This window comes from Rosa chinensis, chromosome 4, assembly GCF_002994745.2.
Source record: "Rosa chinensis cultivar Old Blush chromosome 4, RchiOBHm-V2, whole genome shotgun sequence".
NCBI classification, from domain to species: Eukaryota; Viridiplantae; Streptophyta; class Magnoliopsida; order Rosales; family Rosaceae; genus Rosa; species Rosa chinensis.
The window spans coordinates 52,093,306-52,115,946 of NC_037091.1; the positions used below are offsets into that span (position 1 = coordinate 52,093,306).

Consider the following 22,641-nt stretch of genomic DNA (forward strand, 5'->3'; position numbering starts at 1 on the left):
TTTTAACAACTTTCCGGATAACTTTACTTACATTACCAAACATTTGAATGGAATTTTTTTCCATTAATTATATACTTTTTAACAACTTTCCGGATAACTTTACTTACATTACCAAACATTTGAATGGAAAGTTCTTCGAAAATTTCATTTCCCTTTCCATAGAAAAGACAAATGAACTGCTTTCCTTTTCGTGAACCAAATAAGGCCTTATGATTTTCATATGCTATTTATTTGTTTCTGCAATATGTGAAAGAATGTTGCAATTGATCGATACTCACTCGATATTGATCTGTTAATTAGAGTGTTATATTACATTCAGCATGACCATTATATACGTACGAAGTGGTGTTAGCTCAGTGGTTACTCAGTGGTTAGAGCACCCACTATCTATGTACGAAGTCATGGGTTCGAGTCACCATGGAGGCAGGATTGAAACCCTTTAATTCTCTTTTTGTAATAGAAAAAAAAAATATTACATTCAGCATGACCACTTATCAATAGTGTTTCATCATATATCCTTTGTTTCATGTTTCAGCATTTCATTTATTTTTTCCTCCATTTATGAACTATGTAATTTGTCAACAAAAGAAAAAAAAGACACAAGTCTAAAAGATTTCTGAAGAAATACAGGGAATTAATTCATAGACTCTTGAGAGTTTGTAATTTGTCAACAAAAGAAAAAAAAGACACTAGTCTAAAAGATTTCTGAAGAAATACAGGGAATTAATTCATAGACTCTTGGGAGTTTTTTTTTGTTTTAAACAAACATGAATGACATACTGACATTTGTATAAACTAATGCAGGCTGTGGAGGTCAAAGAGGTCCCAACCTGTAGCGCTCCAAACAGTTTGAGTACATCATATATAGTTTCGCGAGTTCTTAAAACATAGACCGAATGTTCGATTTACATTTTAGAAAACTCGTTAGGCATTTTTTAAATAATTTTTTTATAAAACACACAAGTAAATACATAGTTAATCACAAAACTTGTCGACCTTAAAGTCGAATTGTTTAGTTTATAAAACAAAGTAGCTTTATTTGATGTACGCGAACACTAATTTGGTGTTGGGAAGTTCGAGTCGGCTACTAGCACAAGTGATGATACGTATTCTTCATGTTACACACAACGAGTTGGAGCACACGCTCTGCAAGAGCATTGCAATGATTCCACACTGGAGTTATATTCGTATTCAATATTCTACAGTCATTGAGATAGATTTTCATTTTTTGAGGAATATTCAAGCATTTTAGAGAAGGTTTAGGTGATGCACGGTGTACCACTAGATAGTATCGGTAAGCTCTAACACCTCTTCTACTATCTCGGAATTCTTAACTACCACTAAATAATGCCGGTTATCATATCAATCATCCATGTGAGCTTAGATTTCGAGGCGTAGGCCATTGATGTAGCGTTTCGAGGTTTAGGGTGTTTAGTTCTTCCTTACTATTTTTAGGATATTCTTAGCGTATATAACAAAATTTGTAGGTATATTCACGTACGATCCTCCACTATTGTTGTAGGTCGAAATTAACTTGGGTCAAGTGGAAGTTGCTCTTCTGTCACCTTGCAAGTGGAGGTATCTTAGGGTCCACTTACCCATGACTCAGTTTTCCAGGTTTGAGGAAGTGTCAATGAACTAAACTCGACGGGATCTTCCTTCATTGGTGACTCGTGTTTTTAAGGATATTCCTCATCAGATGACATTTGCAATGTGAAATGAAAAACAATCATTCAATAACACCATTTTAAAATCAGGAAAGTCTTTGAGAGTTTAGCCACAACGAATGATGTGTCTTACAGCCTCTTAAAAATGTTGTTATTGAATGCTTGTTATTCATTTCAAATTGCAAATGTCGACGTATGATGAGGAATATCCTAAACAATATAAGGCATCACTGTGGGAGGATCCCATTGAGCTTAGTTCATTGACACTTCCTCAAACTTGGGAACTCTAGTCATGGGCAAGTGTACTCTAAGATACCTCCACTCGCAAGGTGGTAGAAGAGTAACTTCTACTTGACCAATTAATTTCGACCTACAACAACAATGGAGGGCGTGCAGGAATATACCGACGAATTCTATATTATGTGCTTGGAACATTCTAAGGCTAGTAAAGAAGAACCAAATACACTAACTGTGAAACACTACTATGCTTTGAAACTCGAGCTCATTTGGATGATTGACATGACAACCGACATTATTTCGTGGTAGCTAGGAATTCTGAGGTGGTAGAAGGGGTGTACGTGACTGACCGATACTATCTAGCGGTACACTGTGCATTACATAAACCTTTTCTGGAATGATTGAAGGAATTAAGGATTGTTCTTCGAGGGATGGGAATCTATCTCAATGAGTGTAGAATACCGAATACAAGTATATCTTCAATGTGGAATCATTAAGTGCCCTTAGGGATCGTGTGCTCCAACTAGTAGCCGACTCTAACTTCCCAATGCCAGGTCAGTGTTCGCATACATAAATAAGGCTATTTTATTTTGTAAACTAAATAGTTCCACCTTAAGATCGATAACGTTTGTAAATAACTGTGTATTTAATTTTGTGTGTTTCTGTTCATTCGAAGCTCCACCATTCGCCAAAGTCATCAACAAAAAGGTGAAGCGTCTTTCAAGGCAGGGCCGACAAGTCTTCAGATTTCTAGACACATCGAAATATCGAATGATACGTATTTTCGGTAAGAATCCTACGAGGACCGCAAAACATTCCATTGCTGATAATTTACGTTAAGTTGTATTTCCTTACACTTAGCTAAAGCTAGTTTTCATCTTATCTACTATCCAAAACATCAATCTTTTAAGTCAAGCGACTAATTTCGCATGAGCTTTCCTTATTAAGTAAAAATTAAGCAATCGTATGCAAACACAAGATTCGATCTTAAACTACAAGGGAAGCTTAGGAGACCAATTTGGTTCTTACTTCTTAGCTTTAGCAGTAAGGTTGTTCAGATTCCTAATCAAATTAAGGCTCCCAACAAAAAATAGAAATATAAGGAAAAAGGGTGATCCCAATCTTAAACCTCTTTCAGGTTTAAAGCTTTACTTGTACGTGGTTCTCCATTAAAAATAATTGACTAATATACAGAGGCAATACAATCCATATTTAAAGATATCCAGTTCGATGAGAAACCAAACTAATGCAAGCAGTGTTAGATACAGTTCCAATCTAGAAAATTATAAGTTTTTTTTTTAAACCTAATTTTAAAGCCAAAGTTCCAATACGATTCTAAAAATTTTAAATAAAGTTGAGATCTCTAATACTGCAATGACCTATTTTATAATTTCAGCGTTTTAAAATTTATTTTTCCTGGTATCGAAGTCGGTTTTTCTTTGGGTCACAACCGAAATATAAGTCGGTGCCTTTAGGAAAGGAAAAGGAAAAGAGAAGGTTGCGTTGGGTTGAAGGCATCACAAACCGCCTCAGAAATACCGCGTCGCCAGCTCATCGCCAACCGTTATTGACTTTAACTTCCACCGTCCATTTGTCCCACTACCGCTTAATCCTAGCCCTTCATATCGTCCCCGACTCACTATAAATAACCCCCACAGGCGCCTCGCATCCTTCATTACAACACGTCGGTTATGGCGAGGCGTCCAGGTTCAGAGCTTCTCTCTCCTTCGTTTGGTTTTGTAGATATCAAAATCTCTTTGCTACTGTGCTAATAGGATTCGGCTTAATCTGGAGATGGCTGCCGATGTTATAGAGCCGTGGTTTATTGGTTTCGGCGGTTAACACGGTTTCTTCTGTTAACAATCTTTCATGATTCGTTATTAACAATCTTTCATGATTCGTTGTTTTTGGGGTTGGATGATTTGATTTTGATGGAGATCGATCGATTTTGGTTTTTTTGTTGGTGTGATTTAGGACTGGACTGGTTTGATGGCGGTGGCTGCCAAGGAGCAAACGGTTTTGTAAATCGGTTTAATTGGTTGTTTGCAGAGATGGAATTATCGTTTCGTTAAAAATCTTTTATAACTTTCTCAGAAAAACCTTGACTCGATATGGATTGTGATGCATCGTGGTTTTGTTGATGTGTTGCTAGGATTTGGCCCGTGAAGGCTGCAGTCCGTACATATAGCCATGGGCAGAGCTTCGGCTTTTATCGGTTTTGCACGGATTATATCTGATCTACTCACCTTCCTTTTATACTATTTAATACTATTATGTGATTTTGGCTGCCTCCTTCGACTGAGTTTTGGATGGATTTTGTTCCTATTGGTTTAGGATACGGCTCAGTGGTGGCGGCTAGGAGTTCTATTCGGTTTCAGTGATCTACTCATTCCTTCTCAATTTGATACCTTGGTTTTGGCAGTGATCAACTCATTTAACACATCTCTTTTCAATATTTGTTGAAACCTGGGTTTTGGCACGTTTTAGTTCTAAGTGGATCAAGTTTTTTCTTGCTCTGTTTTAGGGTGTGCTGGTATTTGTGCTGGTGATAGCTAGCAGCTGTGGTGCTTCGACTCTCTTTGGTTTCCAGAATCAATTTATTCCATTCAATTATCTTCCATTCTTTCCCAAACCTTATCTTGATTTTGATTTTAGGATTTGTCTGCTATATTGGTAGGTGCAAGCACTGGGCAGAGTAAAAATATGTTCATTCGGCTGTATAATTGGTTTGGCGATCGACTGTTATTTCTTTCAAAACCTCAACTTTTTTTTTCCCTAATTTTTTCTTCACCTGTCTGCTCTGGTTTAGATTGAGTTGTTATTGGTGTTCTTTAATTAGGAGAATTTTGGAGTTTTGGCGGTGGTATTTGCAATGGCGATACAAGCAGGATTTGGGGTTTTTGAGTTGGTTTCATCGGTTCCTTCTTAACTAACTTTCTATCTTTTTAAAATAAACTTTTTTCCTTAGGTTCTTTTCGCGCTCATGCTACATTTATTGATGTGTATCAGGGATTGGCTTACCAAGGAGGAGTTCCCTGGTTTCTGCGATTTGTTCTTTCCTTCAAATCTTTTCTTTCAAATTTTTTTTTTTTCAAAATGTTGATTTCTTTTTTTTCTTTTATCTTTCATAAATAGTGTTTGGTTTTTATTTACAGATGCTGAATTTGTAAAGGACGTTAAAAACGGTTGGGTACTGACAGCACTGTTTTGGTCTGCATTATTGTATTCTGTATGTGGATATGGTTTTATTGCTAGGAGTAGGGATTCATGCATGAGGGAGTTCTTGGCTTACGTTTAGTTCAACAATGATATGATGGAATTATGTTATGCATGTGCAGGGTTGTTAGAGGAGGTTGTAAAATTAAGGAAATGCACTTCTTCATGAGGGGGTTTGATTCTTCTTGGCTAAATATGTTAATTACAGAATCTGTACTTGAAAAATGCTGATGTCTTTCAACATTCTGAACTTCATGGATGATACATAGGGGTGGTGTGTATTTTCAGGATTGAAGAGGATGTGTATTAATATTTATATAATTACAACCCTACACTTGCTGTTATTAGATATTGAAATTGGATTTTCGCTTTGTTGGTGTGCTAATAAGAGCCAAGTCATCCCTTTGCTAATATGTTACTCTTAAAATCTTTCCTTGTTGTTTCATGGTTGGATTTCTCGGTTTTGATGGAGAATGGTTATGGTTTTGTGGTTTTTGTTGCTACTGTGATCTTAGGGTTTGGCTTAATTTCGAGATGGCTTCAGATGTTGGACACGGATGATTGGTTTTTGGCGGTTTAACTCGTATCGTTCCTTGACTAATTTTTTTCATCTCTTAACAATCATTCATGATTCATTGTTTTTGGAGTTGGATGATTCGATGTTGATGGAGATCGATTCTGGTTTTTGTTGGTGTGATTTCAGGACTGGACTGGTTTGGTGGTGATGGCTGACGCGGTCTATATAAGCAAACAGCTTTGTAAATCGGTTTATTGGTTTTGCAGAGATCGAATTATTGTGTCGATTTCTGGGAAGGAATCGTAGTTTTATTGATGTGATTTTAGGATTTGGCCGATGAAGGTTGCAGTCCGTACATATAGCAATGGCCAGAGCTGCGGCTTCTATCGGTTTACTCAGATTAATTTTGCTATTTTTACCTTTCAAACTATTAACTTCTTTATCTGCCTCCTAAGATCTGAGTTATGGATGGATTGTGTTCCTATTGGTTTAGGATACGGCTCGGTGGTGGTGGTGGCTAGAAGATTTTGTTCTCAGGCTTAATTGGTTTTCAGGGATCAACCTTCTAAATATTTGTTAAATACCTTGGTTTGGCAAGTGTATCAAAGTTTTTCCTTGCTCTGTTATATGTGTGCTGGTATTGTGCTCGTGATGACTAGCCTAGCAAGCAGCTGTGGTGGTTCGAGTGCTTGAGCTTCCTTTGGTTTCCTAGATCAAGTCTTTCATTCAATCATCTCCCAATTCCCATTCTTTTCTAAACCCTATTTTGATTTTGACTTATGGATTTGGCTGGTATTGGTAGGTGCAAGTGCTGGGCAGAGTTAAATTATGTGATTCGGCTGTATTTGGTTTGGCAATCAATCATTCTGTTTTTCAAATCTCTCTCTTTTGTTTTTTTTTTTTTTTTCTTTCGCTCAGGTGTCTGCTCTGGTTTAGATTGAGTTGTTATTGGTGTTCTTTAATTAGGAGAATTTTGGAGTTTCGGCTGCAGTGTTTGCAATACAAGCAGGATTTGGGGTTTATCAGTTGGTTTCATCGGTCAAACCTGTTCCTTTTTAATAAACTTTCTACCTTTTTTATAATAAAATTTTGCTTGAATTCTTTTTGCACTCATGCTACTTTTATTGATTTGTATCAGGGATTGGCTAACCAAGCAGGAGTTCCCTGGTTTCTGCGATTTGTTTGTTCCTTCAAATCTTTTATCTTATATCAAAATGTTCGATTAATAGCTGTGGTGCTTCGTGTGCTTCGACTCTCTTTGGTTTCCAGAATCAATTTATTCCATTTTTTCCCAAACCTTATCTTGATTTTGATTTTAGGAATTGTCTGCTATATTGGTAGGTGCAAGCACTGGGCAGAGTAAAAATATGTTCATTCGGCTGTATTTGGTTTGGCGATCGACTGTTGTTTCTTTCAAAATCTCAACTTTTTTTTTCCCTAATTTTTTCTTCACCCGTCTGCTCTGGTTTAGATCGAGTTGTTATTGGTGTTCTTTAATTAGGAGAATTTTGGAGTTTTGGCGGCGGTATTTGCAATGGCTATATAAGCAGGATTTGGGGTATACAAGCAGGATTTGGGGTTTTTCATTTGGTTTCATCGGTTCCTTCTTAATTAACTTTCTATCTTTTTAAAATGAACTTTTTTCCTTCGGTTCTTTTCGCGCTCATGCTACATTTATTGATGTGTATCAGGGATTGGCTTACCGAGCAGGAGTTCCCTGGTTTCTGCAATTTGTTCTTTCCTTCAAATCTTTTCTTTTTCAAAATGTTCATTGATTCTTGTTTTTCTTTATGTTTCATAAGTAGTGTTTGGTTTTTGTTTACAGAGCTGAATTTGTAAAGGACTTTCCAATTCTGAAATCATACTGAGTGACGTTAAAACGGTTGGGTACTGACAGCTCTCTGTTTTGGTCCGCATATTGTATTCTGTATATGGATATGGTTTTATTGCTAGGAGTAGGGATTCATGCATGAGGGAGTTTGATGCTTCTTGGCTTTACCGTTTAGTTCAACAATGATATGATGGAACTATGTTCTGCATGTGCAGGGTTGTTAGAGGAGGTTGTAAAATTGGGGAAATGCACTTCTTCATGAGGGGGTTTGATTCTTTCAACATTCTGAACTTCATGGATGATATATAGGGGTGGTGTATTTTCAGGATTGAAGAGGACGTGTATTAATATTTATAGAATTACAACGCTACACTTGCCGTTATTAGATATTGAAATTGGATTTTCGCTTTGCTGGTGTGCTAATAAAAGCCAATTCATCCAGTCATCCCCTTGCTAATATGCTGCTCCTCTTAAAGTCTTTCCTTATTTGTTGTTTTGTGGTTGGATTTCTCGGTTTTGATGGAGAAGCGTTATGGTTTTGTGGTTGTTGCTGCTGCTGTGATCTTAGGGTTTGGCTTAATTCGGAGATGGCTGCAGTCTGCAGATGTTACATGATTGGTTTTGGCGGTTAACTCATTCTGTTCCTTGGCTAATTTGTTTCATCTCTTAAGAATTTTTCATGATTCATTGTTTTTGGGGTTGGATGATTTGATTTTGATGGAGATCGATTCTGGTTTTTGTTGGTGTGATATAGGACTGGACTGGTTTGGTGGTGATGGCTGATGCGGTCTATATAAGCAAACGGCTTTGTAAATCGGTTTATTGGTTTGCAGAGATCGAATTATTGTGTCTTTAATTTCTTTATTCCTTCCCAGAAATTGTAGTTTCATTGATGTGATTTTAGGATTTGGTCGGTGAAGGTTGCAGTCCGTACATATAGCAATGGCCAGAGCTTCAGCTTTTATTGGTTCACTCGGATTAAATCTGCTATTTTTACCTTCCTTTGAAACTATTAACTTCTTTATCTGCCTTCTAAGATCTGAGTTATGGATGGATTGTTTTCCTATTGGTTTAGGATACGGCTCGGTGGTGGTGGTGGCTAGGAGATTTTGTTCTCAGGCTTAATCAGTTTTCAGGGATCAACCTTCTAAATATTTGTTAAATACCTTGGTTTGGCAGTGATCAACTCATTCCTTGGCAATATTTTTTGAAACTTTGGTTTTGGGCATGTTTTAAATCCAAGTGTGTCAAAAGTTTTTCCTTGCTCTGTTTTAGGTGTGCGGGTATTGTGCTGGTGATGGCTAGCAAGCAGCTGTGGTGCTTCATGTGCTTGAGCTTCCTTTGGTTTCCCAAATCAAATCTATTTCATTCAATCATCTCCCAATTCCCATTATTTCTAAACCCTATTTTGATTTTAAGGATTTGGCTGGTATTTGTAGGTGCAAGGGCTGGGCAGAGTTAAATTATGTGATTCGGCTGTATTTGGTTTGGCAATCAATCATTCTTTTTTTCTTTTTTTTTTCCTTTCAGGTGTCTGCTCTGGTTTAGATGAGTTGTTGTTGGTGTTCTTTAATTAGGAGAATTTTGGAGTTTCGGCTGCAGTGTTTGCAATACAAGCAGGATTTGGGGTTCATCAGTTGGTTTCATCGGTCAAACCTGTTCCTTTTTAACAAACTCTACCTTTTTAAAATAAAATTTTGCTTGAATTCTTTTTGCACTCATGCTACGTTTATTGATTTGTATCAGGGATTAAATCTTTTTTGTTATCTTCATTCTCTTCCAAAACCTCATTATTTTTTCATGGGTGTATTTAGGATGGCTGGAAGTACTGGGCAGGAGTTGAATAGCCTTTTTCGGATTTATTTGGTTTGGGCGATCAACTCGTATTTTACTGTTAAAATTCTCTTAAAAGTCTTTTTTTTTTTTTTTTTTTTTTTTCTTGTTAACGAGTGTAGGAGGATTTTTCATACAATGACTAGTTGTCGATTTTCAGCAATCATCTCATTCCTTCTCAATAGACCTTTTTTCAACTAATTACTGAATACTTTGTTTGGCTCATACCATGTTAGTGTATCAGGGTTTGGCATGGTTTCACAAAGTCGGAGAATCTGCACTTCTGCTTTTATTGCTAGGACTAGGATCATTCATGTAGGAAAAGATTTGATGATTTTTGGGTTACAATTTAGTGTTTGCAAGTTTTCTGTTTATGGATTAGCAAGTCATTCAGCAATCATATGATTGGAGTGTTGGTCTGCATGTGCTTTTCAGGGTTGTGAGAGGAGCTGCCATGGTTGAAGGTACTTCTTCAGGAAGGTGTTTGATGCTTCTTGGCTCGAGTTTAATTTCATAAAATTTTCAATCTGAGTAACCTTCTTTCAACATATACTGAACTGTCTATTTTCAGTATTTAAACAAATTTTAACTTTGTTCCTTCTGCAATAGTTTTGATGGGTCATACCGTTAATTGGTGTTGGGATATTGCTGGCTGCAAGTGCTTATAGCGGGGCAGGGGCACAACTCTGTGCTTTGGTTTCAATTGTTCTAGGCAATCAACTTGACTTTGTCAAGAGTTCAATTCTGATCACATTACTTTGTTGTTTCTCAAATTCTTGTCATTTTCAAAAGTTCTGAAAATTTTGATTCCCATGATTGGAACTTATTGATCAGTATGGATTTCTGAAGGAGGGATGTGATGCTTCTTGGCTTACAATTTAGTTTTTGAAAATGTTTCAATGTAGAATGGACCCCTCAATTATTCAACAGTGGAATGATTGAATATTGCTGTGTCTATTTCAGGTTGTGAAGGGAATACGTATCTCTTCAGAAATAAGGGTTTGATGCTTCTTGTCTTGGTTATTTAGGAATTTAAATCTAGTTACCAGTGTTCATTCAGAAAATGCCAAGTCTTTGTTGGTTTTCAATTGCCTGTTCGGTTAATTAGATAGAGATAGTTATGATATTGCTGATGTGTTTTAGGGTTTGGAATTGGTGTGGTTGGTGGCTGCATATGCAAGTGGTTGTGTGTTTAGGGTTTGGAATTGGTGTGGTTGGTGGCTGCGGATGCAAGTGGTTGTGTGTTTTTGGGTCTATGGTTGCAGGGAGTTGATTTATTCTTTTGTTAATTTCTTCTTGGTTTTTCTAATCTACAAATGAGATGTTGATATTTTCTCTATTGTTCTTGCTTTAGGATTTGGCTGCTGTGTGATGGTGGGCAATGTCTTATACACGCAGGATTATTTCTTTGCTTTCAAGGGTCAACTCATTCCTTTCAAATTTGTTTTTTCACTACTTGTTTTCAGGCCCAGCATTGTGGTTACGGTCTTTCTTGGTGTTTTTTGAGATTTGGCCTGCAGGAGTAATTTTTGCCTCAGTTCTGTTTGTTTTGGTGGTCGACTGATTGTAAAGCAAGAGTTCTTTTCCAACAAATTCTTAAAATTTTCAATATAGTATAGACTTGATGTTAAGATGTGAATATGTGAATCATGGATAGTGTTTGTAGACAGTATTTGATGGCCAGAGGATTTTGGATATCTGCATGAGGGGGTTTGTTGGTTTGTTATGAATGTGGAGTTCTGAATCATTCACAAAGTAGGGTTGAATATTGGGTTAAGATTTAGATTTTCCAATATTGGGTTTCTGTGTACTTTCAATAATTCAATCAATATTTGGTTCTTCTCAGGTTTCTAATTAGAATATTTATTGAGAAGATCTCTGCATTTTTGGCAAATTACCATCAAGTATCAAACCTTGAATTTGGTGGGTTGTGGTGTTGGACTTGCTACTGCTTTCTATTCAGGATTCTTGGACGGCTTATTCCTGTAGCAGGTTTGAGTATTTTGCTTAGATATCATTGCATTGTTCTCATCGGTTGTGTTCTTGGGGTTTGGCTGGTATTTGGAGAGACTGTTGACGTTTGTATAGTGAGCGCTACTGTGATACAGTTGTTTGGTTTTTGGTGTTATTTACTACTTGCTAGGTTTAGAATGTTTTTCTTGTTTCCACTACCTGCTAGATTTAGAATGGATTGTGGTTGTTATTGGTGTCCTTCAGGAGGATTATGGCTGCTGCGTTGGTGGTGGCTACAGATTTTTCTTCCAAGGTTTCAGTGGTTTATTATCCTTACTGCAGTTTTGGAACAAAAGGTGTTTCTGAATTCTTTCCTTTGGCTCATGCACATGTTGTTGTGTATTAGGCGTATTAGGCTTAGCAAGCAACTTCTTTATCGGTTTTGGCCATTAATTTATCATTTTGTTATCTTTCGGTGACTTTCACTTGGGTTTTAACTACAGATGCTGCTGTGTTTCTTCAGAGGGGGTACGATTTCCTCAATGCTGATTAAGGGTTGGTATTACTTGTCTTTATCTCATAGTGGTTGCTTATGCTTGCTTGTCACTTGTTTCTGTTGTTAGGTATGGATTAAATTTTTGAAGTTTCCATTATTGAATTCATAGGGGAAGCTGTTTTCTGGTTTATCACTTCTTTTGGTTATTAGTGTAGGAGGATTTAGACTGCTGTATCACTGGTGTCTAAACATCGGGTTCACTTATGTGTTTCTGCTTTATTCTGTGGCCAATTCATTGCCGCACTTATGTTTGTTCTTTTCCCTGGTCCATTGGCATGGCGAGCTGGAGTTTGGGTGGTTTAGTTGTGTTCCAGGAGTTCTTTTTTTTTTTTTTTTTTCCAGTGTTTGATTCTTCTCAAAAAAATTTGAGTCCTTTTGTTAATACTGTGTTTGGGATTTTTATCTACAGATGCTGTGATTTCGCGAAAAGATAATCACTAAATAGGTTTGGTATCATCATGGATCCTTGCCTCTGTTCATTCGTATTCATTGATTGTTCTTGTTCTTATGCTGGTTTGATGATCTTGTTTTTATGTGAGTTTAGGGTTTCTTATGCCTCTGTAAAGACTGCTTATTAAAATTTGTATGGGGTCTGCTGTAGGGGTTTCTTCTTTGCCCTAATTTTTTATCATACCAACAGTAATCTGACCTCCCAACTGATGGTGATAGTGTTGTCTATGTTCAGGTTTGGTAGAGAAGATTTCTTTCCAAGAGTGGGTTTTTATTTTGGTTGGTCTGTTGGTAAGACGGGCAGTTTTGTGGTCCGGGGGTCAATTTGATTCCTATGTTCTCATATTATTGGTTGCTACAACAATTTGGCTGTGATGTCTAATGGTACTTGCTGCATTGTATTCGAAGGGTTTTTCACCTATTCTACTGGTCAAAAATTAGGGTTTAGGGTTTTCCCTAGTGTGATGATATCAGGTTTCAGTGTTGAAACTGGCTGGCAGAAGTTGTTTATCTGCAGATAATTCAGTAGTTTCTGCTCTTCTGGTTGATGTCTGCTTGGGTGATGTCTTGTTGTTGTTAAAAGTGCTGGTTGATGTATAGTTGAGTATAAAACAGTTGTTTGTTGAATGAAGATCATTTATGTTCTTCTCTGTGCCTCGTCAAGTGTCATATGAAGAACTCTGAAATGAAGATCACTTTATGTTGTCTCATTATTCAAAAGTTGGCTTGGTGTTGACCTCTAGTGTTCGCAACAAGAGGGTTGTCTGCTTTTATAGTAGTTGGTGTTTGCGCTGCATTATCTGTATTGAGCTGCATTCCTCTTCTCCAAGTTCTCCCTGTTGGATACCTTGTTTACTCTTCTCTGGTGGTGGTTTTATGCTTTGGAGTTGGTTTGTTTGGGGCATGATGCTATGTTTTCGAGCTCAGTTCAGCTTTGGTTCTGTCTTAGATATAGGTTAGTATGTGTGCGCTATTTGCTTGGGGAAACTATAACGAGTAGTGCTATGACTAATGTGCACCGAGTTTATTAGGTTTAGGTTTGTATATATTAAGAAATGTGTGGTTGAATGCTATTTGCTTGGTGGAAAATATTACCAATTGTGTAATGCTATGATTAGGTATGTAGGATGTAATTACTATGTAGTTAATTAGGTTAGGTTAATGGAATGTAGCTCAAATATGGTAGAGCTCTCGAGCTTGCAACTTGCAAGATTTCGAGAAGATCAAGGTTCAAATCCTTGTGTTCCACTATATTGATTCTTGTTCAATCTTCTGAAATTGGTAAAGTATTTTTCTGTATTGATTAAGTGATTTTGTACAATTGAATTCGAGTCTGTCAAATAGTTGCAGTAACTTGATTGTTGGAACAAAATGAATTTGAATTTGTCCCGCATCTTCTTTCATGGTGAACTTGATTGTTGGAACAAAATGAATTTGAATTTGTCCCGCATCTTCTTTCATGGTGAACTTGATTGTTGGAACATGTCCCGCATCTTTCTTTCATTATTATTGTTCTGCTGCTGAATCATGAAATCTAATACATCTTCAGAATTTTGCTAGAAGTTTATAGGCATCTCAATGACATCAAGGTACAGTTTTCACAAGAACATTTAACATTACTTGCTGGTAGTTACTCTTTTAACTATGTAGGAGGGACACTGTGTGTGAATGTTATGTTCCTTTAAGTTTTCTAGTTGAAATGTAAGGTGTGGAATTTTTGTCAGGTTATAATGAATAGATTAAGAGATTGCTGGTTTGGGTTTGGATTTGTTTGCATCCGCGTTAGTGTTGTTTGCGGATTTATGATTGAAAACCTTGGTTGGGCTTGAATCTCTTCAAAAATATATATATATATATATATATATATATATATATATATATATATTTTGTGGTGAATTTTGACAGTGTGAGAGAATTTTAGTAATTAAAAAAAAAATGTATGCCTAGCAGGAGACGTAGTGAGCTTTACCCTCAAATGCATATCTATACAAAAGTGAAAAATAAAGTCAACAACAAAATTAAACAAACAGAAAGAAGCCTCCTGTTTGAAGCACAAACTTGATTAGCACAGCAGCAGCTCGTTATACTTGATTGTGGATGAATTGTATGCTGATTTATGAACTTCCTGCATGTGTGTAAATGAATGTAGATTGAAATTCTTTCTAGTTGGCATATACATTTGTTATTTTACATTTTAAGCAAGCACCCTGGAAGGGGAAAAGGTGGCATTTATCCATAGAATAGCCAGTCGAGAAAAGGACTTCCTTACTTTGTCCCCTGATGGCAGATTTACTGTGAGAAGTGTCTACAATAGCACTGTTGATGATGGTCAACCTATGTGTGGGGCATGGAAACTGGAAAAGGTATCTGGGAGCTTATTCATCCTAAATTGAAAATCTTCTCTTGGCTCCTTGTTAGATGGAGACTTTTGACTAATGTACACCGAGTTTATAGGCACCTTACTATGAATCCAAAGTGTAAACATTGCCCTGGCAACCTGAGTCTTATGATTCATTTGTTCAGGGATACATGCCATTTGGAATGGCTGCTACCATTACTAGGACAGTAGGTATTAAACGTTGACTGGGATAATTGGATGGCAAAGAAATTGCGAGTTTTTGGGATTGGATTGGTCTCGTTTTACACCTGTTGGTTTGTTTGGAAATGGCGTAACAAGTATATCTTTGATGATGGTCACATAATACTGCTACCGTTATTCTTCAGTATTTCTGTCAGTAGAACTGAGATGGAGTGCTAGCAAAAACCTTGTGTTGGCCAATTCCAATTAAAGTTGGATGGTTCTCGAACCCATAATGGCTTTAATTGGTGCCAGAGGAATTTGGCATTATGGCTTTACGAGGAACATTGGCAGTGGAAACTGATTCAGCTATCCTCTTGAATCTATAGGCTCCGACATTGATCTCCATCCTGCCTCTCTAATCCCGAGGTTATCCTTACCCTGAGTTCTGATTCATTCTGCATATTTATCGTGAGAGGAATATGGTGGCTGCAGGTCTAGCCAAAAGAGAAGTACCGATCACGAGTTGGGGCTTTGCATATGTCCTTCCATTCCTCCATTTGTCTATAAATTGTGATGGATGATATCCATGGCATTTCTAGGACCAACTCTCATGTACCAAAAAAATGAGATTGCCGGTTTGATTTACAGTCATTTATGCTTATTACCACAACTTTCTTTTCTTCACTTTCTGTAACAAAATGGTCTCACAAAATTTCTTGAAATCAAACCACGGTAAAAAGAAAAGAAAAAATTGCAACATAGAGGGTCTGCAGAACTCAACACTTCAAATAATGCTGGAAGAAAATCTTACACTGCGGGAAATACTCGACAAATCTTGAAATGAGCTCTGGTGGATATGCCTCCTGTCTTTCTATGACAATGGGATGATACTTCTTCACTAGTAACGTCACAACTTCTTGCAGATCAATTTCCTCTAGGCAGCCTGTAAAACCACCATGAGAAAGGCACAAAAATCAAAATTCCAGCAACAGATTGCATCTAAAAGGTAATCAGTCAGTCATTTCATCAACGAAAAATCTGCACCTCTCTCAAAATCCATTTCCTGGTCTTCATCTTCGATATCCCCCTCTTCAATAACTGAACCATTTTCCAAGGCAAGAGCTGCTTCAGCATATCGATTCAGGAACTCTTCTTCAGTTTCTTCATGTTCATCATCCTCCGAATCCTAAATATGCATAAGACCGTTAACTTTCCAATATCTGACAGAGCAGCTCAAATTTTAACTTTCCAATATCGATACAGGCATACGCTCAGATTATGGATGTAGTTTATGAAAGAAACATAAATTAGCACCCAAATGGTAAGTTACGTTGCAGCGTATCAGCTCCTGCTATTGAAAGGCAGTACGGTCTGTAGAAAACATTTCAGGAACTAATGAAAAGAGTGTAATAAAATTTTACCTCGTCCTCGTCATCGTCTTCTATTTCACCGTCGTCGTCTTCCTCATCCATATCTTCTTCTGCATCTTCATCATTATCTTCCTCAACTTCATTAAATCGGGCAGAAGTTTCCATCAGAGAAGTAAAGCATTCTCGTAACAGAGCACCAGACTTTCCGAGTATCAGTAGTCGTTCAACCACTTTAGCCAGTGCCACCGCTGAGAATTATTGAGAACAATTAGTGATGTTATCCCAAGCCATTAAATCATCAGCTATTTAATTGTTAACTTTAGTGGATACAAATTATCACAAATAACACTATTGAGTGGTAAACTCTAATCATAGGAGAAGCCAAGAACCTAACACAAGGAAATCTTGCCCTCAAGATTCAGCTACCAAAATACTCACCAATCAACTTTATCTCTGACTCTCTTGATAGCCCCGGTTTGAAAGAGTTAGTGGAAACCAATCCGAGGGCAGCTAACCAGGTTTCGAAGCCTCCATCTCCATCTTTCTCCAATGTACTCTCTACAACTTCAGGAGAACATAAATAGCACGATGATATAGCAAGCAACAAAGGCTTCCAGAGAGATCCAGGCTTGCTTTTAACTTCTCTGAAACGAGAAAATGTTGCCTGACAAAATGCTGCTGCTAATGACTGCTTCACGTTTTCTGTTTCAGATGAGTAACTTGGGACATGTAGCAGCAAATGGATACAAGAGCAAGCCCTCCATGTTGCAGATGGATATTGTAAAGTGGCCTCACTTATAAAAGTACCAATACCTTCTATTACAGAATGCTTGGGAACAGGTGGAGCTGGAGGAGATGGCATCTGTCCTACAATAAAATTCTTCAGCCCATACTTACTGTGTAGACTGACAACTTCTTTAATGCACTCAAAGACTGACATGTCCTCTGATTCTTCCCAAGCATGCCAGTCCGCAATCAGATCAGCCCAAACTAATAATAGCTCTGGTACTTTAAGCTCTAGAATTACATTACTTCCAGTAACAGATAGCATGATGGATCGAAGTAGCGTTGATGCAGAATCTAAGCAAGATGGAGGGGGTAGAGCATTATCTTCCTGATCCTGGTCAAGAAACAGAAATCAACAGACGTAACAATTTGAAACCCAGATGCCTATCACAAAACTGATTAAAGTATGACTGACTGAAGGGCGGAATAAGCAAGAAAATGGAGTTTTGTCAACCTATTATCTAATAGCAGAAGTCCTAAACTAACCGATATATGCATTGGTGCGAGCCAAGCCTGTTGCAAGAGATCAGAGAAAGCTCTGCCGATAGTAGCTTGACCTGATAGAAAGTTTTGGCTGGATTCCTTCTCTTCCAGTTCTTCAGACATATCATTTTCCCAAATTTGAGCCATCACTGCTAATGCTGCAAAGCCATTCTCAACCATCTGACATAAGGTGTCACTTCATCAGTATTATACTGATAGTTGAAATTGGTGCAGGTTATTACTTTACAAAAAAATGATGATAACTTAGGGATTAACATTTGAACGCATGCAACAACAGAATCAATCAACAGAAATGTAGTGACTATTATATAAACCGGGAAGTATGAATGTAAGAAAAAAAATCAACTCTATGCCCGGAAAGAACCAGGCAAACTAGTTGCATAACAGCAAGCACGATCTAAAGAAAGAAAAAAATTCTAAACCCTAAAAACATTCCAAAAGCACAGTCAGAATCAGGCAAATTTTATTTACATTCCAACTTGCATAATAGGGCTAGCATGAATGCAAGGAGGAAAAATCCAAATAAAGCAGTACTGATCTGATGGACAACCTATGCTATCTTGGGTCAAATTGATCAAGCAGTGTAATACAATATTTATGTGATTCTGTATTTTATAGCAAAACTGTTTCACTCTCCTTTCAACCATCAGGTGCATCAATCACTAGTTGGTTAATGCATTAATCAATACAATAAGCAAGCTACCATGCAACAGTATATGGATCGACACATACTTGAGGCCATGGCTCCAGACCAGGGGGCATACGTTTTGAGATTTCCACAACCAATGATGAAATGATATATGGGATATGGACTGCAACATTTTCATTTCCCGCCTCCACCACAGAACTAAGAAGCTGAAATAAAATAGAGTTTTCTTCCTCGTTACGGCCAATTCTACCAATCACAACTTGAAGGAGAGGAAGCCACTCAGGTGGTGGATAGTCATTCTGAAGATAGAATATAAGATCAGTTAAAGCCATAATGCTGTTGTTTAACCCACAAGTACAGGATTGTTTTTGTGACTCACATCAAGAAGCGCTACAATGGCTGCAGCAGCAGATACCCGCACTGGATAACAAGAAGTATCGCTGCTGTCGGGCATAGCCAATGCCTTTAGCAATGAGGAATACACATCTGCACTCATGTCCTGAAAATGAGACAGAATCAGAAAGTGGGCTATCACAACTAGAATAAGGTTTCCAGGGAAGTATATTGGAATATTAGATGCATAAATGTTCATGATGGTTTGACGAAAAAAAGTGCATAGATCGACTTCTGATTTAAATAAAGCATAAGCAAAGCAGATGGCAAGGAAACGGTCTCACTTCAGGTAGACAGGATGCCAGTTCTCCCAGCACCCAGTTTGCAGCAGCAACCAACGGTGGGCCCACTGATAAATTATACAATGGTAGCAGCCGAGATCGAACCAGAGTTGCTGAATGTGTAGGTTCCTGCTCTCTTAGAAACTGTATAGCAATAAAACGAGTACAAATCTTCAATGCAGACTCTTTTAATACCTCAAGTTACAAATTTATGAAGTAACAGGAGGAGAAATCCTTACATCTAGCAAGCCAGCATATGCCATCAAAACACCAAAATAGCTGTCAAGATCATAATAAAATAATCAAAAATAAATTTAAAGTGCCATGAGATAAGTGTGTAACATACAAAACAGAAAATGGTGATGACAAAGAGGAACTGAAATTTTTCTAAAAGAGACATACTATAACAAAGATTAAACAGAAATGAAAAAGAAAAATACCAACAGAAGAAAATAATAACTTGAAAATAACAAATTTTTAAGTATAGATGACATATAATTCCAATATCAACAATTCATATGTAAGGATGTGTGTTTATGAACTCACTCATTCATAATTCTAGTTTGGGATGGATTAGCATCAGAAGGAATTGGAAACTTTGACAGAAATGGAAGCACCAATAGTTCTCCAATTGAACAAGTTTGATTGTTTCGCTTCTTCTTTTCACCCTTTTTGCGTTTGGATGAAGCTGATGAGGCATTAGTAGAAGTTCCCATTTGAGGTCCCTGTAGACATTTAAAGACGACCTTAAAAACATGCTGTTCAAAATATATGCCCAACATATATATTCATCAAGGAGCAAGTAGGAGTAACCTTTGACACTGAAATAACACCAAGTAAATTTATAGCACTTTTTCTGGCTGTAAATAGATCCTCCCTCCAGCCAGAAATTTCTTCCTGTTCAAAAACAAAGTATATAATTGGTCGAAATGGTGAAGGAATTGCATAGAAGATCGTTAAAACTATAAGCTTCCCTTACAAGGTCAGATGGAAGATTCTTTCGTATGTACTCCTCTGCATCTTCTTCCCACTCTGAGATATCCTACTTGAATTTATTGCCAGAATAAATGGGGATTAGAAGAACTTTTACTTTAAGCACTTTCAAGCTGATTTCACACACACACACACACACACATATAACTGTCCTGAAAACTTACCTTTTCATTCATTACCAATGCTGGAAAGATTGCAGAATCCAACAGATATGAAAAATGTGGAGAAACTAATCTCCATCCCTGAATACAAATGAAAGTGAGTTCATTTAAAGAAAGAACATGTAGTTCAGAAATTTATACAAAATTTCTATTCCATGGGAGAGTTAAAGCATCCAGGAGCAAGAAACTTACGGGCCCTGTTTCAAGAACATGTGATATCACGTCAAAAGACAATGAAATAATCCTCTCTGATAAAAAGTCAAGCTTCTGCACACAGAACATTACATTTCAAGTTGTAACATGACAAGCAAAACAACAGGTTTCATGGATATTAAAGTCCAGAGAAACATTTTTCTTCAGAATGAGACGTAATCAAACTAAACATCAAGATCAAATGTGATGATTTACAAATTTCAATAAAAAACTTACGCTGATATTCTTGCTGTATTTGACTACGTTCAGAGCACATTTTACAATGTCTGGCATCAACCTAAAAATGTAAAAGAGTACAAAACATGAATACTAACCACAACGATCCTTTAGTACAAGAGAACTAAATACATCACTGTTTAACTGTTTTATTACTTATCAGAATACTTCCGGTGTCGAGTAATGAGACAACAGAAAATGCGCAGACTTCTTTTTCCAGTCTTTAACCTCATCTGGTACCCATTGTCTGGAGTTATCACGCAGTCAAAACTCAAAGAATCAAGAATGCCAATTAGATCATGACAAAACGAAGGTAGAAGAGGCACTAAAGCAGATGGCATATGCGACCTCACCTATCAACATAACGATATGTCAAAAACTAAAAAGTACAACAACCATAATAATAAACAAAATCAAAATAATAAACACATAAACAGGTGTGTGGGGATAAAAAGAAAATTAAGCAAAATAAGTTGTGCACATGTTCCATAGTCATAAACAAGAGCTTTTACTTACAGTGAAATACATGCATTTGCAGACAATCAGAAGTAAATTTTCTGTTTCCACGTCTGTCATACCATGAGTACCCAATGCCTGTTTGATACATAGAATCCATCATTGTAAAGTCTCATAGAAGATCAGAAAGGGTGTGAGGGAAACAAGGGTAAAGTACAAAAGACAATAACCTTTTGAACAATTTGATGGAATAATGTTAACAAAGGCACAAGAATATCCTTTGCAATTAGCTCTAGCTGTGGCGGTACTGGCTCCTTTGAAACTGTAGCCTCCAAAAAATACTGCCAGAAAAAGTGTGGTTTATATGCCACTTTACCATGTGAGAGGCCACTCAGAGATATTATTACAGACATATATTAAAGAATATAGCATGGTTTGCAACACACACAGAAACTGGTATTCCGAAACAAAAAATTTGAGAAATGGAAAAGAAAAAAATATGTAGACGACAAGTCACATGCAATTATAAGAAAAAATGGAAACTTCAAACATAAAACTAATATGATACCCTGTACAAAATTGGCTTAAGTTATATGGTAGATGTCATCAAACCAGCCAAAATTAGAAACACAAACATAAAAGAAAAAACAAATGTTGATTTTATAGCATACAAAGATCAAAAAGTATCATCAAAACTGTGGTTTATACCTGTCACATAAATTCTTATCTATATTTAAGGTTTACTGACCATAACTTCTTAAACCAATTCCCCCAAATATAAGTACATATTTCCCACTTAATTTCCCTACATTCTATTCTGTAATTGTAAATCTCTAAATGTTTTCACATCAATTTGAATTGAAAGTAGCAATTACCTGAAAAGGTCTAACAAGTGCATGAAGAACTCGTAGGGCATTAACGGTGTTCCATTGAGAGTTTGCACCACTAATAAGGTTACTATTTTCAAGGGCGGCTCGCAGATCAGGAACAAGTTCAGGCCACCAATTCTGCTTAACAAACTCAGCAACAACAATAACCCGGAACTGCCATCCGAAAAAAAAAAAAACATTAAAACAAATCTCACACATCAAAATCTCGCAACCGCAACTAATAGCAGCAAAATTTCAGCTACTGCACAGAGAAATTGCATACCACTTCAACCAAAACTTTAACGACCGCAGGTTCGGATTGCAGCAAAGCTCGCAAGAGCTGGTCCTTGAACTCCTTACTGACTTTCGGTTTCGAATCCGAAACATGCCCTTCAACATTTTTCCTAGTGAAGTTTTTTAAGTATGTAGCCGCAGCGATTTTCTGACCTTGATTTTCACCTCCTGGTATTGAAAATTAATTCACCAACTCACTCACGTCAATCTTTCCAAGAAATTTTACCGTTTCACTAACATTTCACATTGATAATAAAACAATCAGAGCAGGTATATGAGTCTAATTAATTAACCCTAATTAAGGAGTAGAAATTAGTAATTACCGGCGGAGATGGAGAGGAGATAGTAAGGGAAATCGGGGAGCTGAGAGAGGCGATCGAGGGCTTCGGTTGCCGTATGGACGGCGCCGGAATCGGGGCTGACGGTGGCGTTTAGCAGCTGACCGATTTGAGCTGCGACCTCCATAGCTTTTTGGTTCTTCTCTGTCTAGCAAAAACCCTAATTTCGCTGAGCTGCCAAAATAGAGTGGGAGTGTGACTAAAAGGTCAAAGTCATTGCGCGGGAAAGAAATCGCATTTTGCCCCGACGACGGGTAAAAAGTAAAAAAGTAAAAACTATTATTGGCTGCTGATTTCGAAACCGGGGGCAGTTTGGGGTATTCACAAAGTCAGAGGA

At 37.2% G+C, this 22,641-nt stretch overlaps 1 protein-coding gene and 1 long non-coding RNA gene across 11 annotated transcripts; one reads left to right on the top strand and one right to left on the bottom strand.

The window, feature by feature from the left end:
- The first annotated feature begins 3,580 nt into the window (after positions 1 to 3,580).
- LOC112196546 lies at positions 3,581 to 15,503 on the top strand. Of its 9 annotated transcripts, none has more exons than XR_005810049.1 (3): positions 3,581 to 11,809; positions 12,220 to 12,255; positions 14,548 to 15,503. It is a non-coding gene; the product is annotated as an uncharacterized LOC112196546 (long non-coding RNA). The 9 variants fall into 9 exon arrangements; XR_005810045.1 differs by lacking the exon at positions 14,548 to 15,503 and adding an exon at positions 12,496 to 13,567 and having other exon boundaries at positions 3,581 to 11,877; XR_005810048.1 differs by lacking the exon at positions 14,548 to 15,503 and adding an exon at positions 12,496 to 13,567.
- On the bottom strand, positions 15,374 to 22,501 carry LOC112200948 (importin beta-like SAD2 homolog). 2 transcript variants are annotated; one of them, XM_024341958.2, is made up of 21 exons: positions 22,290 to 22,501; positions 21,956 to 22,134; positions 21,679 to 21,846; positions 21,034 to 21,144; positions 20,864 to 20,941; positions 20,504 to 20,700; positions 20,348 to 20,408; positions 20,111 to 20,185; positions 19,922 to 19,999; positions 19,744 to 19,806; positions 19,578 to 19,661; positions 19,311 to 19,489; positions 19,004 to 19,043; positions 18,768 to 18,908; positions 18,470 to 18,589; positions 18,174 to 18,389; positions 17,424 to 17,600; positions 16,590 to 17,265; positions 16,203 to 16,399; positions 15,826 to 15,967; positions 15,374 to 15,724 (listed from the first exon to the last, which is right to left on the bottom strand). In XM_024341958.2, the coding sequence occupies exons 1-21, from the start codon at positions 22,429 to 22,431 to the stop codon at positions 15,558 to 15,560; spliced, it is 3,291 nt and encodes a 1,096-aa protein (XP_024197726.1). In that variant the 5' UTR covers positions 22,432 to 22,501; the 3' UTR covers positions 15,374 to 15,557. The 2 variants fall into 2 exon arrangements, with proteins under 2 accessions (XP_024197726.1, XP_024197724.1); XM_024341956.2 differs by having other exon boundaries at positions 16,590 to 17,271.
- Positions 22,502 to 22,641: the final 140 nt, after the last annotated feature.